The sequence below is a fragment of the Mauremys reevesii genome, linkage group 2, assembly GCF_016161935.1.
Source record: "Mauremys reevesii isolate NIE-2019 linkage group 2, ASM1616193v1, whole genome shotgun sequence".
Lineage (NCBI taxonomy): Eukaryota > Metazoa > Chordata > Testudines > Geoemydidae > Mauremys > Mauremys reevesii.
In genome coordinates, this window is record NC_052624.1 from 177424509 (window position 1) to 177449298 (window position 24790).

Consider the following 24790-nt stretch of genomic DNA (forward strand, 5'->3'; position numbering starts at 1 on the left):
ATTTAGGTACCCTTCTGCTAAAGAGTGGCCTGACTTTTAGAGGTGCTGCGTACCCAGGGTTCTCATTGACTTGGAGTTGCAGGTGCTCAGGATCTCTGAAAAGCACTAAAGCAGGCCAGTTATCTAGGGACAGGTCGACACTACAGACTTACTTAGGTATAACTACATTGCTCAGGGTGTGAAAAATCGTGTGCCAGTAATACATTTTAATGTTTTTAGAAGGTTTCTTTCTCTAAGTCTGTAACATATAACTAAACTATTGTTGTATGTAAAGTAAATAAGGTTTTTTAAATGTTTAAGAAGCTTCATTTAAAATTAAATTAAAATGCAGAGCCCCCCGGACCGGTAGCCAGGACCATGCAGTGTGAGTGCCACTGAAAACGAGCTTGCGTGCCGCCTTTGGCATGCATGGCATAGGTTGCCTACCTCTGGCTTAGAATGTCTTCACCAGAAGTGCTACAGCAGTGCAGCTGCATCAATGCAGCTGTGCCAATGCAAGTTTGTAGTGTAGACCAGCCCTAGGTATTTAAATATGAATGTAGGTGTCTACTTTTAGGCACCATGTTTGAATATTTTTGGCTATGATTTAATTTTTAGTATCGATTGCAAAGAAAGGTATTAAATATGCAGTTTCTGCAACCGCCCTTGGTCTCTGTTAAACAGGTATTTTATAAGAATAAGCTTGTGAGACTAAATTCTGTCCTCAATTATACAGGTCTGTCGCAACTTACATGCATTTAACATGCGTGATTTCAGCTTTACGCTGTAGGGCCGGAGTCCGGGGGCGTGGCCTCAAGCAGAAGAGGCGTGGCCTCAAGATTTAAAGGTCCTGGGGCACCAGCTGTGGCTGGGAGTCCGAGGGCCTTTAAATCACCCAGGGGGCTCCCAGCTGCAGAGGTGGCTGGTAACCCCTGGGGCAAACTAAAGGGCCCGAGGCTCCAGTCATCGTGGAGCTCCGGGCCCTTTAAATGCCAGCCCCAGCCCGGCTGTCAAAGCTGCGGGCAGGATTTAAAGGGCTCCTCCGGGCTCCCCGCCGCGGCAGGAAGCCCGGTGGAGCCTTTTAAATCCCGCCCACAGATTTGGCGGCCAGAGCTGCAGGCGGGATTTAAAGGGCGTGGGGATGTAATTTTGAGTATATGCGGTTTTCGCTTTACGCGCTAACCGCGGAACGGAACCCCCGTGTAAGATAAGACTTGCCTGTACCAGATGTAAATTCAAAGTAACTCCACTGAATTAAATTGATTTATTCCAGGTTCACAGTGATATAACTGAGAGCAGAATTTGGCCTAAGGTCATTCTTTAAATAGGAGGCTATAAAAAGATTTCAGACTTAACTCCTGACTTCAAGACTCTGCACCAATCTATTTTACTGCACCTCCAGGAGTTGGGGAGAAATGTGAAATTAAATTTGTAAATAACTAAATAAATTCTGACATTACCAAATGGTGTTTTTGTGTGTGTGTGTGCATAATTCCGATTGATTATGAAGTGACAGTTTAGTTTATGATGTCATATGATAACAGAAGTTAGAAACAACAGGATTGTTCTACCCAAATTAACTCTGCAGCTTTCATGAAACTGGACATACTGATAATATGCTTCAGTCTGAACAAAGAGAGGCAAATGCACATTTACAACACCAGTTGCTCCCCCCTCCCGCAACACCACTCTCAGCTTATTTAAAACAACATTCAAACTGCACATCAGTTTCTCTTGTGCCTTGTTAATGCTCATTATTCACTGAACTCCTTTTTTCTAGAAACTGACTGAAGAGCCAGATTCTGAACTCATTGTTTGCATATCTGCTGACTGCAATGAATAACCCCCAGTTTCCAAACCCAGCATTTCTATGCGACTCAACAGTTGCAGCCACCAACTACCAAAAAAAAGTGGGGGGCGGGGGGGAAGGGGAGAGGAGTTATGCAGGGCAGTGAGGGCACATGGTTCCTGGAGAAAATGAGATTGAAAATTAATGAAAAAGCTTGTTCACAGCCTGTAAACAAATAACTCCAATCAAGCATAAGAGAAGGGAACCACTGTTTAGCATCAGAGGAAAAGCTGTAAAAATGGACACTGAGGGGTATATTATTCTCAGCTTGAAAAACTGGGCTCAGTACTGTAGCACGACAGCTCTGAGATGAAAAAATAATAATACATTCTCCTTCATTGTGAGAGAAATTAAAACTATGGGAGAGATTTGATGGTGCAAGAAGCTGTCAACTATAGCTTGATGCGGGGAGCTCGCCCTGATGGGGAGGGCAGGTAATACTGATTCTGCCATTCTCCCTCAGATTTTCTCCTGGATCAGGGCAGCTTCTATTTTGGCGAGGACTCCATAGGAGTCTGCTAGCACTGTGACAGGCACAGAACTCCCATCCTAGAAGGATGGGTGGCTATGGCAGCTTTAACCCACCTTTGCACTCTCCCAATCTTGGGCTGTCTGGGGCTGAAGAGGTCCCCAGCATAAGTTAGCCTTGGGGCTGTCTAAAGTATGGCCTCTCAGGACTTATTATTATTTATTTTACCATAGCTCCTAGGAGCCCTAGTCATGAACAAGGACTCCACTACGCTAGGCGCTGTACAAACATAGGGAAAAAAAGATGCCCCAAGGAATTTATAATCTAAGTATAAGACAAGAAACAAGCAATAGGTACATGCAGACAGATAGGGGAGTGCAAGGAAACAATGAGACAGTATTGGTCAGCATGATATGCAGTGGTCTCAGAACACGAAGCAGCCTCACCATTGTCAATTTTTTTTTTACAGGCATCACAGCAAAGGAGAGCTTCAAGGAGAATTGCCCTACTGCAGTGGCTCCCAAACTATGGGCCGTGACCTCTAGTGGGGTCGCTCTGTTAGCAATCCTGAGTGTGCGGGATTGTAAAATGGAATCCTCCGTACAGCATGACCTCGTATGTATGGTGTATGTGAGATCACACTCCATGGTGGACACCATTGGTGCGCAGAACAAAATGGCATCCTCCATGCAGCCTGATCTTGCACCTACAAGTTGATGCTGTTCAAGGACACTGTTTTAAAATGGCATCCTTCAGACTGTCTGGGGTCATAGGAAACAATAAATCTGAAAATGGGGTCATATGGGGAAAAGGTTTGGGAACCGTTGTCCTAATGGCTGTCAACCTCCAAAGTCTGCCTGCTGCAGTGCCACCCCTGACAAGCCCCCTATCCTGGGGCTTAGAATGGGCTCCTTGGAAGGCAATCTTACAGCTGCCTTCTACAGTGCGTGTGCCAAAGGAACCTTCCCCAACTGCAACCGAGGCTTTTAGGACCCCTTTATGACACTCAGGCCCTCTAACCAAGCAAAAGGGAGATGGACTAGGGTTGAGGATGCCACCTCTAGAATTAAGAATGCAGAAAAAGCTCAAGTTATAACACCATAATCCCACCCAACCCCTCTTTTTACTCACTTGTGACTTCCCCCAAAATTCTTCTTATGGGCTAATATTTTACATGCTTGGTTTCTGCACAGAAGATGTTTGTTTTAAACTGAAGCTGATTATGTTCAGCTGTTTTGGGACTTACAAAAAAAAAACCCTCAACAACATTATTTTCTATTCTCACCCCCAATTTTTATCATAAGAGATACTTCAAAAATTGCTGAAATTTGAAAGTTAAAATGTTGATTTAGAGACTTCAAGTGACTGAAAATCCACCACATCTCTCCTAAATTTTTCCAGGGTTAATTACCCTCACTGTTACCTGCACATTTTTCTAGTCTGAATTTGTCTACGTCAGCTTCCAGTCACCTCTTAAGCTTCTCTTGGATAAATTACACAGATGAAGCTTCTTTAATCTCTTATTGTAAAGCAGATTTTCCACCTCTCAAATCATTCTTGTAACTCCTTGCTGAACTCAGTGGTGGATTAGCCAACAGGCCGACGGGGCCCATGTCCAGGGGCCCCAGCCAATTGTGGGGCCTGCCCCAGCAGACATCTGCCGTGGGGCGGCAGAAGCTCGGAGCCCTGGCAACAGCACAGGGCGCGGTGGGGGAAGCCCCCACGCCCCAACCCCACTCTCTGGCAGAAGCACAAGGCAGTGGGGGAAGCGTCAGTGCCCAGACTCCAGCAGATACCACAGGGCAGACGGGGCAGGGGAAGCCTCAACACCCCAACCCTAATCCCCGGCAGAAGAAGCGCCCAGCACCCAGACACTGGCTGCAGCCCCGGGATGGAGGAGCTCTGACTCCCTGCCGCAGCCTCAGGGCTGGGGGAGTTCTCACTCCCCACTGAGACCCAGGGCCGTGGCGGGGGAACAGCACTTCTCCAGTCTTGGGCCACAGTGGGGGATGGCAGAAAGGAGCAAACAGGGGCTGCAGTGGGCGGGGCAGAATGGTGTGGGGCCTGGGGCAGGGCCACAAGCAGAAGGAGTGGAACGGGGGCGGGACCATTGGGAGGCCCCCCCCACTCACTCTGGCCAGGGCCCCACAAAACCTTAATCTGCCTCTGTCTGAACCTTCCCTATTTTGTCAATATCCATTTTGAGATAAGAATCCCACAATATCTAGTGCTGTACAAACACAGAAGAAGACACTGTCCCTGCCCTGAGAGGCTTACAGTTTAAGGTTGTGATCCTGCAAACACTTATGCATGTGCTTAACTTTACTGCCTCCCTCAAGCAGTCCCAGTGGTTTCAGTGGGACAATCTACATGCTTAAGCATGTGTGTAAATTTATGCAGAATCCAAGCCTAAGGAAGCAGGTTGTTGTACAGAATTGTTGATAGATTGACTATTTTTGTTTTTGGGTTCTTAATGTTCTGACTTGACTTAAATGCCATCTGGAGCACCCCCAGTATAATTTTGTCCCCCTTAAAACTTACAGGTGCATGCTTCTGGTGCCAGCAATGCACAGGTAGGCATGCTGGGCACCATTTCCCAAGATTTTAACCAGTGTCTGTTGTACTTTTTTCGCCTCCTTTTTAAGATAAAGCTGGCATTACTGCAACATTATGGTTAAGAAACAAAGAACTCAATCCAATTTGCTATTAAAATCAACAGAAAGATTCTGATTGGCTTCCATGGGAGCTGTTTCCAAGCAATCAAAAGTCAGGAAATTCCAAAAGTTAATGTTGGTATTGCATTGGTAATTTGGTCACATTGCATGTATATAGTATCTTGTATTCCTGTCTGTCTTCTTAACCAGTAATACATTAAGATTTACATTTATATTATGTAATATTTTATGGTACAGATATAGGATGTGCAATATAGCTAAGTCAGGATTACCAAAGCAACTTTAACTTTGAGAATTTCTGCATTTTTTTAATATTTAATTTTTTTCAATGAACATTACATTAAGACTATTTTTTATTTAATTTTCTCTTTATTTTATGAAAGTATATTTTGGATATTTTAAAAATATTTTTGCTTCATTATTTTTTCTTTTGCTCTGTTGTTTCCCTACCCTGGAAATGGTTCTATCTAGTGTTTGCTTTCAACAGCTGAGAGACAGCCCCGCTGCATGCTTCTCATTGGGCAGACTGACATCATGCTCTACTTTGAGTCCTGACTCAACTTTTAGCACAATGCCTGAAACCATACAGCCTGTGGGCACAGCAAGATCAACATGAGAGTACACGTGTGCATTCTGCTGCCCTCTAAGCACATTGCCTTGTCAATGAGGAATCAGCCAAATAATAGGTTTGATAGTGCGTGGTTAAATTAGGCAATATAAATTGTAACAGTGTTTTCTGCCCATCATAGAAAGGAGATCCTGTTGAAAAATCATGACCATGGAAGTCCATTGTCTACTTCTACACATTTCCCTGTAAAGGACAGATAATTTGAGTACAGGGAGTGTTATATCTTTCAGTAAAATGCTTGTCATGAACAGATGTAGATTGTTACTTATTTTTGTTTATAGTAGTTACCAACATGGAAGAAAAAGAAAGCTACCTTCCCTTAGTCTAATTATTATTAATGATTTGGAAACTTGATCAGTTCCACATGTGGTGTGTTTGGTCCATTTGCAAATGGTGGGGCAAGATTCCCAATATCAAAATCCTGAATCGTTGTCAGATGTCTGGCATTCAAAGCATGCTCATAAATGCTCAGCTGCGTTAGTCTGGGCATCTCGTTCTATTGCCAACTTGAGAATACTTAGGGCCATATTTTATGGTCATCTAATGCAAGATACCTGTTCTCATGGTGGCCAAAAGAAATAATATAAAGACACACTGAAGTCAAACGTGGAAGTATATCAGGTTGACTCCAACAACTGGGAAGCAACAGCCCCCAACAGAGCAAGGTGGCTGCAGATATGTCATGTCACCATTAACTGCTTTGAAGCAAGGCGCATTAATATGTTCTGTGAAAAATGTGAACAGCACAAAGCAAGGATACAACAGCCTGCAAAGATCATGGACAATCTTGTCTGTCTCCCACATAACTATGTTTCTTGCATTAGTCTGACCTCGCATGTACATGTTCACCTATAGCATTTGCTGAATCCTGGTACATGGATATTGACATGAGATTCCATCATTAATGATTTGCACAGGCACCGGATTTTTCCTCTGCCTGGGGGTGCTCAACCCCCATTCAGCCCAGGCCCTGCCCCCACTCCACTCTACTCCACTCCTTCCTCCCAAGCTCCCACCCCCACACTTCCTGCCCCAACTCTGCTCAGGCCTTGCCGCCACTCCACCCCTTCCCCTAAGGCCCCACCCCACCCCACTTCTTCTCACCCAGTCCCGCCCTCTCCCCAGAGCCCGCCTTGTCCCTGCTCCTCCCCGCCAGCGCCTCCTGCACGCCGTGGAACAGCTGCTCATGGTGGCAGGTGGCGCTGGGAGAGAGGGGAAGGAGTTGATTGGCAGGGCTGCCGGCGGACGAGAGGTGCTGGGGGTAAAGGGAGAGCTGGCTGCTAGTGAGTGCTGAGAACCCACTAATTTTTTCCATGGCTGGCGCCTGTGATGATTTGCATTACAGTAGTGCTTAACGGCCTCTGTTGAGATGGGGGACTCATTGTGCTAAGTGCTAAGTGCTGTGTATATGCACAGCATGAGAGAGTCCCTGCCTGAACCATCTAAAATCTAAATAGAGAAAGTATGTGGGGGAGAAGGATTATTATCCCCATTTTACAGATGAGTAACAGAGATTAAGGCCCAGATTCTCAAAGGTATGTAGGCACCTAACTCCCATTTATTTTTATTGGGAGTTAGGCACCTAAATACCTTTGAGAATCTGGGCCTAAGTGACTTACCCAATGTCACACAGAAAGTCTGTGGCAGAGCTAGGAACTGCACCCAGATCTCCTAAGTCCCAGGCCAGTATCTTAACTACAAGTCCTTCCTAGAACATAAGAACGGCTATACGGGATCAGACCAATGGTCAACCTAGCCCAGTATCCTGTCTTCCGAGGTGGCCAATGCCAGGTGCTTCAGAGGGAATGAACAGAACAGACCATCATCGAGTGATCCATCCCATCGTCCATTCCTAGCTTCTGGCAGTCAAAGGCTAGGGACACCTAGGGCATGGGGTTGCATCACTGACTATCTTGGCTAACTGCTATTGATGGACCTATCTTCTATGAATTTATCTAATTCTTTTTTTAATCTCATTATAGTTTTGGCCTTCACAACACCTCCTGGCAACAAGTTTCACAGGCTGACTCTGTGTTGTGTGAAGAAGTACTTCCTTTTGTTTTAAACCTTCTGTCTATTAATTTCACTGGATGACCCCTAGTTCTTGTGTGATGTGGAGTAAATAACACTTCCTGATTCATCTTCTCCATGCCATTCATGATTTTATAGACCTTGGATATATATCCCCTTCATCGTCTCTTTTCCAAACTGAACAGCTCCAGTCTTTGTAATCTCTCCTCATACGGAAACTGTTCCACATCCATAATCATTTTTGTTGCCCTTCTCTGTATCTTTTCCAATTCTAGTAGATCTTTTTTGAGATGAGGCAACCAGAACTGCATGTAGTATTCAAGATGTGGGCATACCAGGGATTTATACAGAGGCATTATGATATTTTCTGTCTTATTATTTATCCCTTTCCTAACAGTTCCTAACATTGGTAGCTTTTTTGGCTACCACTGCACATGAAGTGGATATTTTCAGAGGACTATCCATAATGACTCCAAGATCGTCTCAAGAAACTACACAGAAACCCAATTTAAATGTCAAACACAATATACAGGAGGGTTGATTAATTTCTTCTGGTGTATGTGTGTATAAAAATCACCCCATCCCCTCCCCTGCGTGCCAACAGGGACAGCTTCATCCCAGGGGTACTGCCAAGGGAAGGCAGCTTTGAAGGACAGCCAGGGCTCCATAGGAGCCCTACAAGCAGAGGCTGCTCAAAGGATTGGCTAAATCAGCACAGCCTGTGGGCATACTCCATGCCTCTTCTGGGAAGAGCCACCTTTGGCTGGCTCCAAGACCCCTGCTGGAGTCGGGGGGAGGAAGTGTCTTGAGACACTGTAGTCACTTTCCAGATACACTTTGTGCCACCAGGGACTGCAGACTGTTTCTCTGGCAGAAATAGTAGAACCTGGAAGTGTAGAGAGACCAGTAACCTTTTCCTCTATGGACTAAATAAATTGGAATGTGAGGAAAGGGAGCTATAATTAGAGTTCACCAGACAACCAATTCTTTGATTACAGTAACACATATCACGTAATTCTTTTCCATCGTGTGTCTAACAAAATATTGTCATATGCCAATCTTACAGCATGCACACCTTACCTCAGAAGACTTCTCTACTTGTATGTTCTATTCTTATCATTACATTGTACATCTTATCTTGTACATCATTATTCTAACTTGCTTGAGCCAAAGCATCCCGTAGTCTGTGATAACAGACTCCCACATAACCAACATAAACTGACTCATACTGAACACTTGACAAAGCCAGGTTCTCGGCCCCTTTGTACTGCTTGACCAGTCTCCTCAATGTAACAGAATCACTAGGTAGAACAGATCTGGCATAGCTGGCTCTTTGTCGGGGCGGCTCTAGGCATTTTGCCACCCCAAGCACTGCAGGCAGGCTGCCTTCTGCGGCTTGCCTGTGGAGGGTCCACTGGTCCCGTGGCTTCGGCAGTCCGCCGAAGCTGCGGGACCAGCGGACCCACCGCAGGCAAGCCGCCGAAGGCAGCCTGCCTGCCGCCCTCGCGGCGACCGGCAGAGCGCCCCCAGTGGCTTGCCGCCCCAGGCACGCGCTTGGCATGCTGGTGCCTGGAGCCGCCCCTGCTCTTTGTCACCCTCATCACAGTCCTGGGAGGAGGGGATATGCCAAGCAAAAGGGGATGTAGCTGATGCACCTCTGTTCCAGCTATCTGTGACTGCTGGAATATCCCCATGGGTGCAATTTAAACCAGGAGGCCACCTTTGCACTTCCCTGATTCCTTGGACCTTTTCATCCTTGGATGAAACTCAAGTTAGAGCAGCCTCACTATGTCAGGGGCTCTGAGAGGACTGGATTAAATACCCAGATAGCCAGTTACATGAGTTTTGTGGCCAATATGCATCACCCTAGGGGCACAGCAAAGCCAAAGATCTGGCCGTAAACGTTTAATATAGCTTGTTTTCAATAGGCTATACAAAAATCTTCGCTTTTGGTTTTTAATGTGGTTAGCTATTTTAATGCAGTTGACCTCCCAAAATAATCATCACTAGACATGCTATAGTTTGAATTCAAAACCATTCTACTACAAATTGACTTGGGTCTACACCAAACTCTTCTTTAGTGAACTAATCTTTCTGAAATCCACTGCACTGTTATGTTCAGCAGGGCTTACGAAAGCTAGTTATCAGTCCTCTTTTTTATTTTGTTCTGTTTCCAAAGACTAGCATACAGTAAGCTCAGAAAAACATAGCAGGGCACTGCAGCAGACATTAGATGTAGCTGTACTCGTCCTTTCATCAGAAACACAAACCAGACCGTTCTTACAGCAATCAACATGAAATGCATCATGTTAAATCCCTTATTTCTTTAGCATAATATAACATCCCCTATGAGCTCTCTCTCATATTACCATCCTGATCAATCAGGTATGTGAGGTTTTCTAGGCAACAGGTGTTTTTTGAAACAAAATACAACCTTTCCTTCAGCTCATTATGTGAAAGAGACAGCAGCTGCAAGCATAATACTTAGGACACATGGTCTATAAGACACGCAGAAGAAAAACACTCCTTGTTCTGCTTGTTAAGGTAAAGCACAGATGTTGTTGCAGCAGCAAGTAAAAACATAAGGCAACTATGGTCTGTGTTTCATATTGTAAATTCAGAGACTAAAATTTCAGAATATTTTAATAGGTTATAAACAGAATCCCATTTTCTTTATATGATGGAAACTTGCTAATAGTTTCTGTAGCTCTGAACAAACACTCTTTGTTATTATTGTATTTGTATTCCAGTAACACCCACAACATGCCAGCACTGCCCACACATTCAGAAAGATTAAATCTTTTCATTTAAGTATTCTTTTAAGTGGACTAAATTGTGTATGTCAAATGGTGGCCAGATTAGAGTGGATGTACTCAATTAGCAGAGTTCTGCAGCTGAATTTGCAGTGTACCGCAAATCCATAGAGGAGATTTGGGATTCCATATGTAAATTAGCCCGTGTCATTGTTTTGTTTGTTTGTTAGGATGCAATACTAAGTTTTCCTATTTATCATGGGGTTTTATACTGCTGCCCATCAATTGCAATAGTGAAGTTCATAGTGAATTTCATGGTGGCTCTGGCACTTCTCTATTTTTGAGGTCAAATCTCTGCTTAGGGCCTGGTTTTTGTTTTTAAAAATATTTTATTATTATTTTATAATTTGTATTCCCATAGCACCTAGGAGTCCCCTCCCTTTTTTTTTTGTTTGTTTTATTTTTTGCTGGTAAGGGCTTCAGGCTAGAAGTGTTGGGAGTGTCATTCTTATGGTAGGAAGGCTTTTTTGAAGAGCAAAGTTTTGCAGCAATTTCTGAAGACAGTCAGACTCTGGATCCACCTGATCTCCTGACCCATTCCAATATGCTAGAGCTTCCTGACCGAGGCACTCTAACCCTGTTGGACAATAATATATAAAACCATATAAGAGACCCAGTTCAGAGAGCAACCTCAGAACTCTTGTTCCTCGAGCAGACTGGGTGCAAGGTCTTTTGAAGGTGATGCTCTCAGCCGCTAAGATGAGGGTAAAGTAGACACCCTTGCTTTGCAAACTCAGTGGAGGTTGCATGTTTTCCTTGCTGCAGGGTTTGTGGGGTAGAGTAGCAGCAGCAATGAATTAGGCAAGGATTAATTCATATGGTGAAAAGCATGGATGCACAGCTCTATGGAGATGAGATAAAATCCCTGACGCTCTTTCACCCCCAACTCAGATCAGCTAACTGACTTTGAGTGATAAGCCCCCCATTTGCATGTAGCTTTATGACATTACCAGGATAGACAGGATTTTGCAAGCTGTGATCAGATGAATCCATCCTTTGTCCCTCTGCCACAGAAAAGACAGTATACTCCTGATTATCCAAACAGTGTGGGGGACACAGATTTTATCTCAGTAATTGGGAGTTCAGATAATCAAGGGCAGGAGCCATTCAGTCATTCGGCAGCAGGGTAGTCTCCCCCAGGGCCTGGAGCTCCCTGCACTAGCTCCCTGCACTGCCATGGCCAGTGACACTTGATCCCTGCAGGTGCAAGGTGAGGGAGGGAGGCTGCGCTCTTGGTGGGGCACAGCAGAGATCCCCGTACAGAACTCTGCTCTGCCCTGCCAAGACCGCAGCCTACCCTGTACCTTGCGCCTCCAGGGCTCGGGTGTCACTGGCCCTGCAGCTGCACAGGGAGCCCCCTGCAGCGCTGCTCACTCACTCCCATGACAGCAGGGCTGCAGAGGGCTCCCCTCACTCCCATTCAGCAGCAGGGTGGCCTCCCCATGCCTGGGGTCTCCTCCTCCTGCTGTTCCTCGCAGTCGTGGCCAGGGGTCTCTGTGCTGTTATCAGAACCGCCTCATTATCCGAATCCCTTCCTTGTCCCCCAGCATGAGATACATGCTACAGAGAGTTATGTATCTCATGCTGGGGGACCAGGAGGAATTAAGATAATGTGGAGGTTCGGATAATAGGGTTCAGATAAATGGGAGTATATTGTCACTGAATTTTAGAAAAGATAGTTTAAAAAATATAAAAACCTAGATCACAGAAGAGAGGTGTCAGCACATAACATGACCACATTCAATGTGAACTAATTTTGTCTTTATAAAAATTCCTTGTTACAAAATTTATTGCAAAAGAAAAAAGAAACAGGCGTAGATATAAAAAACTGGTCAGATTAAAAACAATTTAATAATTTAAAACAAAATAGACAAAAGTCCTGAAAATAAAGAAAGTAGATGAGGATTAAAATAAAAAAAACAACAAAACTTAAGATCTGGAACCGAGTTGTGCACATTAATACCCTCTGTACTCATGTGATCTTACTGGTGCTGGATCCTCCTTATTTCATATTGCTTTTTACTCATTTGTTGCACCTTGTCTTTAATTAGGCCCCAGTCCTGCAAATATTCATGCTCTTGCTGAACTGTATGCAATGGGACTACTCATATTGTGTACGCTAGCGCATACGTGTAAGGTTGTTTTTTTTCTACATCAGTGCCTTGGATTGTAAACTCTCTGGTTCAGGGACTGTATCATATTTTGTGTTCATAGAACCACTAGCACAGGCATCCCCAACACAGTGCCGGCATCTAAATGCGCCCGCGTCCTGGCCGGTGGTCGAGCATCTGCCGAAATGCCGCCGAATTTCTGCGGCATTTCGGCGGCGATGCCTTTCGATGACGCCACTTGCTGCTGACAACCGCATCATTGAGAGGCATCGCCGCCGAATTTCTGCGGCATTTCAGTGGCGATGCCTCTCGATGACGCCTCTTGCCACTGACAAGCGACGTCATCGAGTGGCGTCACCGCCGAAATGCCGCAGAAATTCGGCGGCATTTCGGCGGATACTCGACCACTGCCACGGTCCTTCGTTTGGCGCCCGCCAGACTAAAAGGTTGGGGACCACTGCACTAGCACAATGTGGCTCTATCTGATTGAGATCTCTGGGAACTACTACTAATAATTAAAGCAACAGCAATGAGAATTCCATCGCCCTCTCCACAATCAAGACTGGTAGAGGAGGTTTTGTGTATTTACAGACAAACCATAGTTATATTGGGGGGAAATGGGAAAATACTCACATGTATCTTCACATCACCTTCAAGGATCTTGCTATTCCTGAGAAACTCAGCCACACTCCCATTTAACAGTCTGTCAAAGGCTTCTACGTACGGTGCTACACCTTTGGGAGAAAGGCATTTCATTACAACCGGTTCATAAAGTCAGTAATTTGTAATACTGTCTTTTGCTGCTGGAGGGAAAAATACTGTAGAAATGGGAAAATATTGTTGTAATATTTTGCCATATTCACTGACTTGTAAAATCAGTAAAATTAATGTATAAGCATTATTTCCAGCAACAACCAAACAATATTGCTCCCAGCGGAACCTGGCTAGCCACGTGAAAATAATGTAATCTATATACTGTATGTGGCTAGCTGCCTTTGTGCTAAAATAACAGGTGCTAAAATAAATATTCTTCAATATTGCAAAGTCAGAATGGACAGATAAGCATGATTTAGACTTTTTTATTAACACAGTGCTATTAATATACATAAAACAAGTATCATCCCCCTAAAGGAATCTATACTGAACCACTGCTATGTTTATTCCACACACCCATTCCTGAAGCTTTATAAATTGTTTGGCAGACATTAAAAAACAATAAGTCAATTTCTAGGAAGATGGGACTTCAATATGGCAATAGTGCAATTCTACGATATGAGGAAACCAGTTGCTAAGCAATCAGTATACTGAAGCACAACATTGGAATCTCCTTGCTTTGTTGTCTGAGTTTGCAAAACTTCAAATTCCGTTAATGATAAAAGCTCCTCCAGTCACTGGAAAAAAATCTAACTTTATTAAATTATTAATCTCAATGACTATGTGACCGTTAACATACCAAGCTGATGAGTACAAGCATGATTTTTCATATAGAGTATACTACTGTATCCTGATACAATGGATTCTATTTAAACTGGATGTGGATTGTCTTGACTATTGGGAAACCCAGGTAAGAATCAGTTTCTTACACCAAACTGGCTTTCTGAATAGCCTTATATATCATTTAAGCCAGAGAAAGTAATCTTTTCTTGGATATTTTCCAGTCCCTTTTTCGCTCCCTGATATGCCGTCTACATATCCTTTCTATGGAGATATATCACCTCTATGGCCCTCATCCAGCACATGTGTAAATTTAAGCCACTCAAGTGCTTTGCAGAATCAGGGTCAAAATTCTCTCCTTCCTCTCTCCCTGAGCTTCTCCTCTACTTGGTAAAAAGTAAAACCTGTTCTGAAGGGACACCAGGCTTTGCCCAATGCGGTTAACCAGTTGGCACTGCACTACTGCAGAACCCTGATTAATAACCCTGAAAGCTCTTTTTGCAGTAACAGCATTTTGGCCCTTTGACAGAAAACACTAGCTTTGACAATGAGGACTAGGAATTGCCTTTGTTTAGCATTCTGTGTTTAAGTTACTTGATGGAATGCCTAGGCTGTCCTGTTCTCCTTATGTCACTTACTTTTCCTCTCACCTTTAATTCCTCTCACCTTTAATTCTAAGGAATTTCTGGACTTTCATAAATGTTTATGTGTAAGTTTCTTGTGGGACCTACCGCACAAAGTTTTTTATGGTGGAGTCGGAGAATAAAATGTTTTCCAAAGCCCATTTATATTCTTTGTAAAAATCCATGCCAGTCTCCAAGACACTCATTTTAAGCTTTTATTCTGGAGCACAGAGACTCAAAGAGCAGCCCATCAACTGTACTAACACTGTAGAAAGTCAGAACACAGCTACAACTATTTTTAGGAAGCAAAGCTGCTGATTTCTGAGACCATATCCTAGAGTTTGCTGTGGACCTTTCTGTAATTCAGAAACTGCATGTTTTTCCTGCAAGCCTGCTACCATGATCTTCAGGACCAAAATGTGTACTCTTCTCCCCCGTGCCATGTCTGATAAAAATATTAACCAACTAAGATGGAATACAATATACATTCAAGCCTAACTGATCACACACATATTCTGAAGTAAGCAATGGTAAATTATTTGGGTCATTGCTATGAAAGAACACATACTCTTTTACATAAGTTCCTTAAAGGAAATAAAGACACATTCCCTGCTTATAAGACAGGTGCAACTGTAAAGCTCTAAGACTATTGAGCGATAACGTGGCTTAAAACATGGTATGTCCAGAGCCTTCACCTTTGAGGGACACTGTTAAGGAAAGTGGCGTGAATAAATACAGACGGGGAACTTTATGTGTCATGTTACTGAGCCACATTCATCCCTGGTGAGGAACTTGGGGCATCATGTTTAGCCATAGAGACTATTTGGAATGTGAGAACCTGCCCTGGAACATACCATCACAGGCATATAATGTATAGCTCTGCTCATGGCACCACACACGTAACAATAGCCTAAAATGAACACTATTGCTAGAACTGATACCATCTCTCCAAACTCATGGATTGCTTGAGTGTGACACTGCACATGATGTGGGCTCTATGCACTCTGTCAGCACAGCCTAGGTTCTGGGCTCACATCTGTGGTAATTGCTTATGGCAGGAGTGCCATACAGGGAACATCCTGTAGCCCCTGCTCCTCCAGGAAACTTGGGACTGACAGATGCAGCCTCCAGAACAGGCAGGGCCAGACCAGTTGGGAGATGTGTTGATTTACAACCTCTCACAGACAGGCTTTGCTGGTTGAGTTCCTGTGCAGCCCAGCAAGGATTTAAAAGCAGCACTTTCTCCAGAGGTGAATGCCCCACCTGATGTACCTGGCCCCATAGGCAAAGGGTTGTACAAATGTAATAGGTAGATGTGGCTTTGCAATTAAAATAATCAGAACAGGGACCTTAGTAACAATGGCTCCAATCTGCAGTGAGCTTTCTGTGGATGCAGGGGTCTTCCCCGTGTGGAGCTCATTGCAGGACTGGAGCCTATGTTTTGACAATATGTAGTTCTTAATAGTTACTTATTTTCCCAGCTTCTGTGTGGGTCATGTGTTCTTGTTTGACTATTTGCTCATGCAGTTTTGCTTAACCTGGAAATGTCAAGGACAACCAAAAGTCTAACTTAAGATCTGCACAGTGTGAGTAAGTATGGCTTGGGAACATGGTACAGACAAGCGTGGGTAGATTGTGGTCCTAGCCTTCCTTCCTCTGTTCCAAACTCTAGGGCTTTGGAGATGCACTTCTGGGGGCAGAGGATGAAAGAGAGTGTAAAATAAGGACAATGCTGCAATGGTGGCAGCAATTAGTGAACAAATGCTTATGAACAAGTTCAGCTGTGATTAAGGGGATCAAGCTATTAAATGCAGTGTTTCTGCACAGTGAAATTCAATTCAGGAGCTGGAAAATAAATCCTGATTGCTGATTTCTTCAGTAAAATGTATGTTCTGACTTTTCAGGAACACTCATGTCTTCTGCTAATTAGCCTCGGCAGATATTTTCAACTGGTGAGTGCTCTGTAACAATATAAACAGTAAAACAGAGCCATAAAGCTTGAAATATGGACTATATATTTAAGACTAGTTCAAATCTTGAATTTTCTAGGGCATGCTAATGTATGATTATGATTAAGGTTAAAGTTGCCTCCTGACATTTTCCAACTGTGCCTACAAAAAGAAAAAAATTGCTTTCTGCTAATGTGCAGCTCTCAAGGGGCTGGGATTATTCTTTCTCTCTTGGAACAAAAAACATGCTCCACTTACAAGCTATATATCTGGCATTCCAAAAAAAGGCATGCAGTTCTTGAAAGAGCCACTCATACCTCCATTGATGCCGTTTACAGCTCCACACTGCATTCCAATGGAACTGTGTGAATCTGAAAACAATGATTCAAGTCGAATTACAGCTTTTTCCAGCCTCTCCATCAACACCTGTGTCTCCGCCATTCTGAAAGACAAAAGCAATGTTAGACATTTGAATATGAGCACAGGTTTTACAGCACTATCATTCTTCTGTAGTTTTTGGTGATTTTAACTTTCATCAATTTCTAGGATAAGGACAGGTTTACTGATCTCCCTTATAAAAACTACTTAGCTTGCATCATCGCAACATTAGAAAAACCATCTCCACTCTCTTCCCCAGTAAATCTGTTATATTTTAAGGGATGGGTTTCCAAAAGTGGTCTCTATTTTTACATCTCCAAATGACAGGTACAAATGACTGTCAGTGCTATTTTGGTTACTTGCACAGCCTGACGGCACCTGCAAATTAGGGACTTGGATATCCAAGTGACTGAAATATAGTTGTAAATAATTGTTGGCATAAGGTTGTGCCTGCAATCATTTGTACCTGCTATTTACAGATACAATATGGAACGCAGTTAAGTCTGGACTAAAAGTTGGGTTGAGAATGTACATTCTCTCCTTGGATTTCCTAGATCTTTCCAATTATTGTATATACTGTGGTAACTGGTAAGGTTCTGTCTTGGTTGTTTTTACTAATAACCATACAGCTTCAATTCAAGAAACCAAGAAGGTCTTGTATTTGCTTCTTTAAGATCTGACCTCTCATCAGTTATGTTGTCTTCTTTCTCTTCTAAAAGTACATGAAGTGAACAAATCAAATAAACAGCTAGCTTTCAAAGCATGGAACCCCTCCCCCTTCATCATTTACTTAACAGGTTTCATGCACACATGCTCCATTTAAGGTTGTGAACATTTTATCCTAGTAAGTGACATCCAGGGTATGCTATGTTATTTCCTAATAAACATAATTGCTAAAAGTGTTAATCCCTCAGAGATACATGTGTAATACTAGATTCCAATAAACTATGTATTATTAAGCTACACTAGCAACCAGAACAAAATTTGCAAAATTTAACCTGCATATTCAGTGAGTGGGGTGGTCATAAACATTCCAAAAATTGTTTGTTTTTTAACATACCGAGTATTTTGTCTGAATGAAATAAGATAGATAGCACCATGAGAGATTCCACAATGTGCAAGATTTTATGAAAACATAAGAACTTTTTTTTAAAATGAGTATTGTTTACCCCTAAAAAAAAACTACAGACTCTCTTCCTTCCACATTCTACACAAATCTCATGTGCTAAGGTCTAAAAGTGAAGTTGTAAAATACTCTAAAGTGAAGTTGGGCTGACTCATCATCTTGAAATAAGGACCATCTACAATCTAAGTCAAGACAACTATCTGATGTAAAAAACACAGCTTTCTTTTTCTTCCCAGTAAAGACATAGCCTACCTGAGCCTGGAAAAAGCCTGGAACAATATCTCTGAAAGGTGCTCACTAGGGTGTTAACTCAGATGCCCAGTGATGATAATTAAATACCAACGCTATTAATTATTTCATGCATGTAAGAAAGGAGAGGGGATCATGGACCTGCACAATTTACTGTGATATCTCATTTTGGTGTCACGAGTGGGTGGTGTTGGCACGGGGTCACCATTTATTTTTAATCCAAGCCCAAGGAGCCTAGCACAGCTTATGGAGACATGGGCAGAGCATATTTTATAGGCAGACCTTAAAACAGAATCACCATTCCTTCCACTACCCCCATCTGACCTCTACCTACAAATATACTTATGTGTATAACCTAGGAAAGAACAAAACTGCAGAATAACTTCTCTTGACATGCTTCACCTCAAATATTTGCCAACCTAGCAGACAAAGAAAGAGCAGCACAAATGGGCCTGCTCCTGCCATCATTCTGTATGGCTGACGGGAGAAAACCATATTGCTTTGTCTCAAGTAGAAACAAGCTATAATGAGTCCATGAGGGTAAGTAGCACAGTGACATAAAAAAATAAAAAAGTGAAAAAATATGATGACAATCAGAAGAGCAAAGATTCCAGTTTTGAACAGAAGAAAGGTTGTCCTCTCTTAAGTGTAGTTTGACTCTGAAAAGTAACTGTAAAAATAGTATCATAGGGTTCCATGTTTAGTGGGGCTTTCTGATTCCTTACCATATTCACACAGTTTAAAATTACAAAGATTTTTTTTCCCCTAGCTGCCAGCCCCTTCAAAATCAGCCTGGGATCTGAAAGTCAAGCTGGGTCCTTTCTTTCTCACATATCTCCACCACACTACAGATAGTGCAGGGTAAATTCTGCCCTCAGTTGTTCCTGTGCAACCTCATGAGATGCAATTTGGAAGTTTTGTTACTAAATCCCTTGCACTGCTTGGAGAAATCACTATCATAGTCTTCAAATGATAGTGGCCCATGTAGCATTTGCTCTCTGATAAGATGGAACTGCACTACAAACTATACAATAATCAAGCCTACAGTATTCTAAAAAGGTAGCATCTTAAAGCCAACCACAAAGATATTACAGGTTTAGAGTAGTATGTAGCAATCTATAGCAGGAAGGCTTGTTTCATTTGCTAGCTAAGAAAGCAGTACAGCATATACTAAGCTAGGAGAAACATGCCAACATGTTCCTGGAATTCTTCTCAAACTGGAGAAGCATCCAATCATAGTTTAATTGTCATAAAACACAGCCAATGTGAGCTGAAATGCAAAGAATAGCTACTTTCCCCTGTAATTGACATGTAACCTCCTTTAAATTGTTAAAGGTGTGTTGGCATTTCCTGGTGAGGAACCCAAATCTTTGCTGCTCCCTACACTCAGGTTGTTCATAAAATGAGACCCTACTGTGCCAGCCAATGGCTTATGGTTTTAGGGATTAATTCCCAGTCAGAGAGGGGGGGAGGGGAGAGGAAGAATGGGACTAATTAAGTGCAGCAGAACCTATTTAGTTTCATCACCTTAAAAGGGGTGGGAGGGAAGAGGAGTAGAAGGAAGAAAAGGAAAAAGAGTATGGGTGGTGAGTTTGCTTCACCATAAAGTATAAGTGGAAGGAGGAGACAAAATGGGAATTTCTCTCATAGAAGACAGTGTGTTTGCCAGCAGCTCACATATGGCATGTTAGAGAAACAGAAGTGCTACCTTGTATGGTTAGTACTTTGTTTTTATGTTAACTCCATGGAAAGAATGTAGCTAGAGACATGCCAAATTAATGTCAATTTAGATTAAACAAGAATCCCTGCAATAAAACCCTACCTAGAGAGAGGGTAACTTTGTACTCAAACCTGAGTCTTTGGTGAGCTTTCTTCTCATTTTGTTCTTGGCCCTGCTGCAGGTTGTTTCACGAACAGTGCTACTAAGTGTAGAGGACAGCTGTCTGTTCTAAATATTTTTTAAAAAAATTAATGCAATCCTTTTACATTTTTATGGTAAAAAAAATCAAAATGCTAACATTTTGACTAGCTTTAACTGCCTTGGAAAAAAAACTAGGCAAAAAGTGTGCATGGGGGCGGGGGGGTTGGTTGAAATTTGAAATGGAAAAAATGGTCAGTGTTTGAAGCTTTTGACTGGTTCTAGTATGGTACAAAGTATAAAGGAACTTTCATATCTGTATCTTGATGGATACGGATGATGGAAACTGATGTTCTATTAATAAAAAAATGGGTCTTTTTAGTAGGTGAAAACCATTATCTAAAAGTTGTATCTATTCTAGGCATACAGGATGGTATATAAAGGGTTTTTTTCTGTGAGCTACACTCTTCAGGTACAGTGTTAAGTCTTGGAGACCTCTATGGAGAAGGGAAAATCCTGACCTTTCCTTGTTTTCGCCTACTTACCCCCAAGCTTTTTTCCTTTGTTTGACTTCATAGAGTTGGTATGCAAATTCACTAGTACTGCAGAGCCTACCTACTGTGTGTTTGGTTTTTCTGTCACTCTTCCTCTTTCCTGTGTTTTGTCCAACAGACTAAAGTTTAAAAAAAAAAATTCAAGAGGACAGTGTGGCATTTTATATTTTGACAATATTTTATATTGGGAGAGCTTACATTTAAAAAAAATCCCATCCAGCAAAACAGACTAAGATTAGAAACACATCTTAAATTTCTTATCATATCCCAATTTAGTCTCATATAATTACAGGTAAGCAATAGCACATGCCAGGATAATTATTCAAGAATTTGTGTATACACACACTGAGTGTGCTGAGGTCTTTGAAATATTTTACTGATTCACATTTTTGAATACAGTATGTGCATATATATTTAGTATGCCTTGAAATAGCAATTCATTCTCTAATTACACATGAATATCCAGTTTTAAAGAAAACAAACACTCCCATCAACAGCTGAATAATTCTTAATGCTTTATCAATGGTGATGACAAAGAAAAGTTCATTATTTAATCATCTACTGTAGCAATCAAGGATTGCTAATTTGATGGAGTTAAAATAACCAAGGCAACCCATTTCCTAGTACACCCTCAATCACTTATGCTTCCTTTTATGTCACTGTGTTCCCAGTTCTCTCCTTATCTTTTGTCTGGCTTTACTTGCTTCTCTTCGTGACAACGAAGTGTAAGATTTTAAGTATTTTTCCCATCAATAGATGTACTGTGTTCTTAGGCACCCATTTGCCATGTATTAGCACAATACTTTTCAAGTAATCAAGCATTCTATAGGGCTTGCAAGCCACTTAATTACATGCCACAAGTCTGATTACTGTATGCAAGCAAATTGCACTGCTGAACTTGGAGAATATACTGTGGAGAATATACTGCATGTGGCCACAGATGTTGGAGCTGGTGAAGTATGGCAACCTCACCCAATAAGATTGAATGGTAAAATCCTTAACTAAATTAGAATTCTATCTAAGTTGTGCTTTTAAAAACACATTTGTTCTATTTAAAAGAGTATGCTCCCCAATGCAAAGAAGCTGTCAGTGTTTCACTTCTTTGACCAGCCAGAATTATGGTAACCTATAACAACAAAAAATCATGGCAGGAAAGAAGACAATAGTCTCTAGGCAAAAATTCCAGAACTGGCAACCATTAAGTTGCTGTTACTACCACTTAGGGCAAACTTGATCGTTTCTCTATAGTATACCCTAGCTCTTGAGAATGTCCATACTCTGCCAAATCCTGCATTCCTCATTCAATTTTGTTTTATTCAGACAAAATGTGCTGTCAATGGGTAATCTTTTCATCACATTCTCCCACTCAAATCTGAGTGAGTGAGTATTACTCAAGATTTAAGAGAAACCAGGCAGGAATCCTCCTGCAAGTTCAGGAGGTATGTAGGGATGGGTAAGTAGTTACTCTGCTGCTATTAATACTGCACTCCGTGGGCTGTATCAGCTGTGGCTTCACAAAGCCTGATTCAACTCCCACTAAAGTCAGTGGAAAGACTCCAATTCTCTTCTAAGAGATTTATATCAAGTTCTAAGTGAGGCCTGTGGCATATTAACTGACCACACTCTCTTAGCCCACTTCCCGCCACACCATGCTACCACAGAGAAACATACCATGGATTTGTGGAGCACTCCTCTGTCCTGCTCCTGCTATCCTAGTACTTAAGGATGGGGAAGGAGCCTTTCTGCAAAATGAGGTAGAATAACATCATTTGAACCTGACTTAGATTAATGAGAATTGGTCAATTTCTGTAAGAGAGCTAGGGTAGACCCCTGGGCTGCCTGCTGGTGGTGGCGCGCTGATACTAGTGGATTGAGAAAGGAGGATGGAAAACAGTTACCATGTATATACTACATGATCCAATAAATTTCACTATCAGAAAATGAGGACAGTTCAGCCAATCATAATTATAAAATCCATCACTCATGGACCACATTAAGTCTGAACTTTATAAGCAGAGGAAGCACTTCATTCAATATGGGAATGTAGCCACTTCTGGTGTGACATATAGCATTGGTCTAACAACTCACAGGAGTTTAGAACAAGTGAAGAATACTGCCATATCCTGTTTAAACTACAAAAGAAATGGCAGTTGGAAGAATGTCTGGAATAGGGCTAGGACAAGGTGGGTACCATTATTACTCTTGCAAAAAGCGCTGTGATCTTTACTGATCACAAGTAATCAGGCCCTTTTTTCATGTCTCATTCCAAAGACAAAGGCTCTAATACCACAGTGTCTCCAGAACTATGCTGGGGCATGTGTTCACTTCTGACACAGAATGAAGAGTGCCACCTACTGAATTATCAACAACATTTCTTATAGCACCTTGGTTTCAATCTGAAGATCTTCCCTTTTAATAGTGACCAAGCTCAACCTTATTCCGTTTTTGAGAACTATATCCCAGGGTACACAACTTATCCCCTGTCAGAGTTTCAGTGTGTGGAATTAACAACTCCAGAAGACCAAGTTAGTCCTGATTAGGTCTTTTTAACTTGACCATTTGTACAGTTAACCTTTTCTAACATGGCTGCTCTGATTGACATGAAATCTTCATATGGCTGAATTGTTCTTTTCCCTAAATCACTGGTGGTTAGGTGCAGAATGTGTTGAATCATTGATTGTCTTGCTTCAGAAAAGTAGCACATTAATGTGTAGTTACATTGATGGAAAAACTGGACTGAAATATTACAAATCACATGCTGTAATAGGATTTGAACTCAGTGCCTTGGAACTAAATCAGATACTTTAACCAATTATGTAGTTGGCCACTTATCTACCTTTTAACTAGGCCACAAACCTTATTCATTGGACCAGTGATTTCTAATGCACAGTAGTACCTGCACATCAGGCTTTTATAATTAGTACTCCTGCCTGTTCTGGCCAGCCTAAGTCTTGAGATGCTGAAGACCACCGGCCACCACTAGCTCAACACCTCACAAGAGTGGGTCACTCTCATGTATGTGTGTTAACACTTGATGGAACGTCCTCTTGCAACCATAAGACTGAAGTCTTCAGCAGCCCAAGTGCCATTGTAAGGGTATGTCTACACTACCCGCCGGATCGGCGGACAGCGATCGCTCCAGCAGGAATTGATTTATCACATCTAGTCTAGACGCAATAAATTGATCCCTGAGTGCTCTCCCATCGACTCCTGTACTCCACCACCGCAAGAGGCGTCAATGAGGGAGCAGCAGCAGTCGACTCACTGCAGTGACTAGGTCTAAGTACGTAGACTTCAGCTACGTTATTCATGTAGCTGAAGTTGCGTAACTTAGATGGACCCCCCACCTCCAGTGTAGATCAGGCCTAAGTTAATATGTATAGATGAATTAGAGATACATGCAAAGACTTAGCACCTGAACAAGCTCTCACTGATATCTATAGGAGCAGGGGCAGTGCAAGGAAGTTTCACGCCCTAGGCGAAACTTCCACCTTGCGCCCCCCAGCCCTGCGGCAGCTCTGCCCTGAGGCATCCCCCCGCCACAGCAGCTCCCCTCCCCGGGAGCCGTGCAGCACCTCCCCCCCGCCAGCTCACCTCTGCTCCAGAAGCCCTGTTGTCGTGCCCATCCCCAGGCTCATGCCACATACACTAAGCAGAGCTGCAGAGCTCTGCCCAGCCGCCGGCACCACCACCGGCAATAAGAAGAATCGCATGGGATGGAGCGGCCGCTGCGCTGGGAGGGAGAGGGAGTCTGAGCTGCCGGCAGGCAGCCCAGGGGTTCCCCTGGGTCAGCGTGCCGCCGGCAGCCCAAACCCCTGGGCTGCCTGCTGGCGGTAGCGCACTGATCCAGGGGAACCCCTGGGTTGCCTGCCGGCGGTGGCGCGCTGACCCAGGGGAACCTCTGGGTTGCCTGCTGGCGGCTCAGACTCTCTCTCCCTCCCAGCACAGCGGCCGCTGAAACACTTAAAAAAAAATTGGGGGTGCCGCTTTTTGGCACCCCCAAATCTTGGCGCCCTAGGCAACTGCCTAGTTGGCCTAAATGGAAGCACCGGCCCTGTATAGGA

General features: G+C 43.0%; 1 protein-coding gene across 3 annotated transcripts in view; it reads right to left on the minus strand.

Annotated features, from left to right (window-relative positions):
• Positions 1-24790, minus strand: part of CAP2 (cyclase associated actin cytoskeleton regulatory protein 2) — a 99898-nt gene that overhangs the window by 71820 nt on the left and 3288 nt on the right. Inside the window, exons 1-3 of one of the 3 annotated variants that reach the window (XM_039526880.1) lie at positions 20792-20802; positions 16879-17003; positions 13189-13289 (exon numbers count right to left, since the gene is read on the minus strand). In XM_039526880.1, the coding sequence (XP_039382814.1) occupies positions 13189-13289; positions 16879-17002 (225 nt within the window). In that variant the 5' untranslated portion in view covers position 17003; positions 20792-20802. Of the gene's footprint in view, positions 1-13188; positions 13290-16878; positions 17004-17620; positions 17639-20791; positions 20803-24790 lie in introns of those variants that run through there. The other 2 variants (XM_039526879.1, XM_039526878.1) reach the window with 2 other exon arrangements.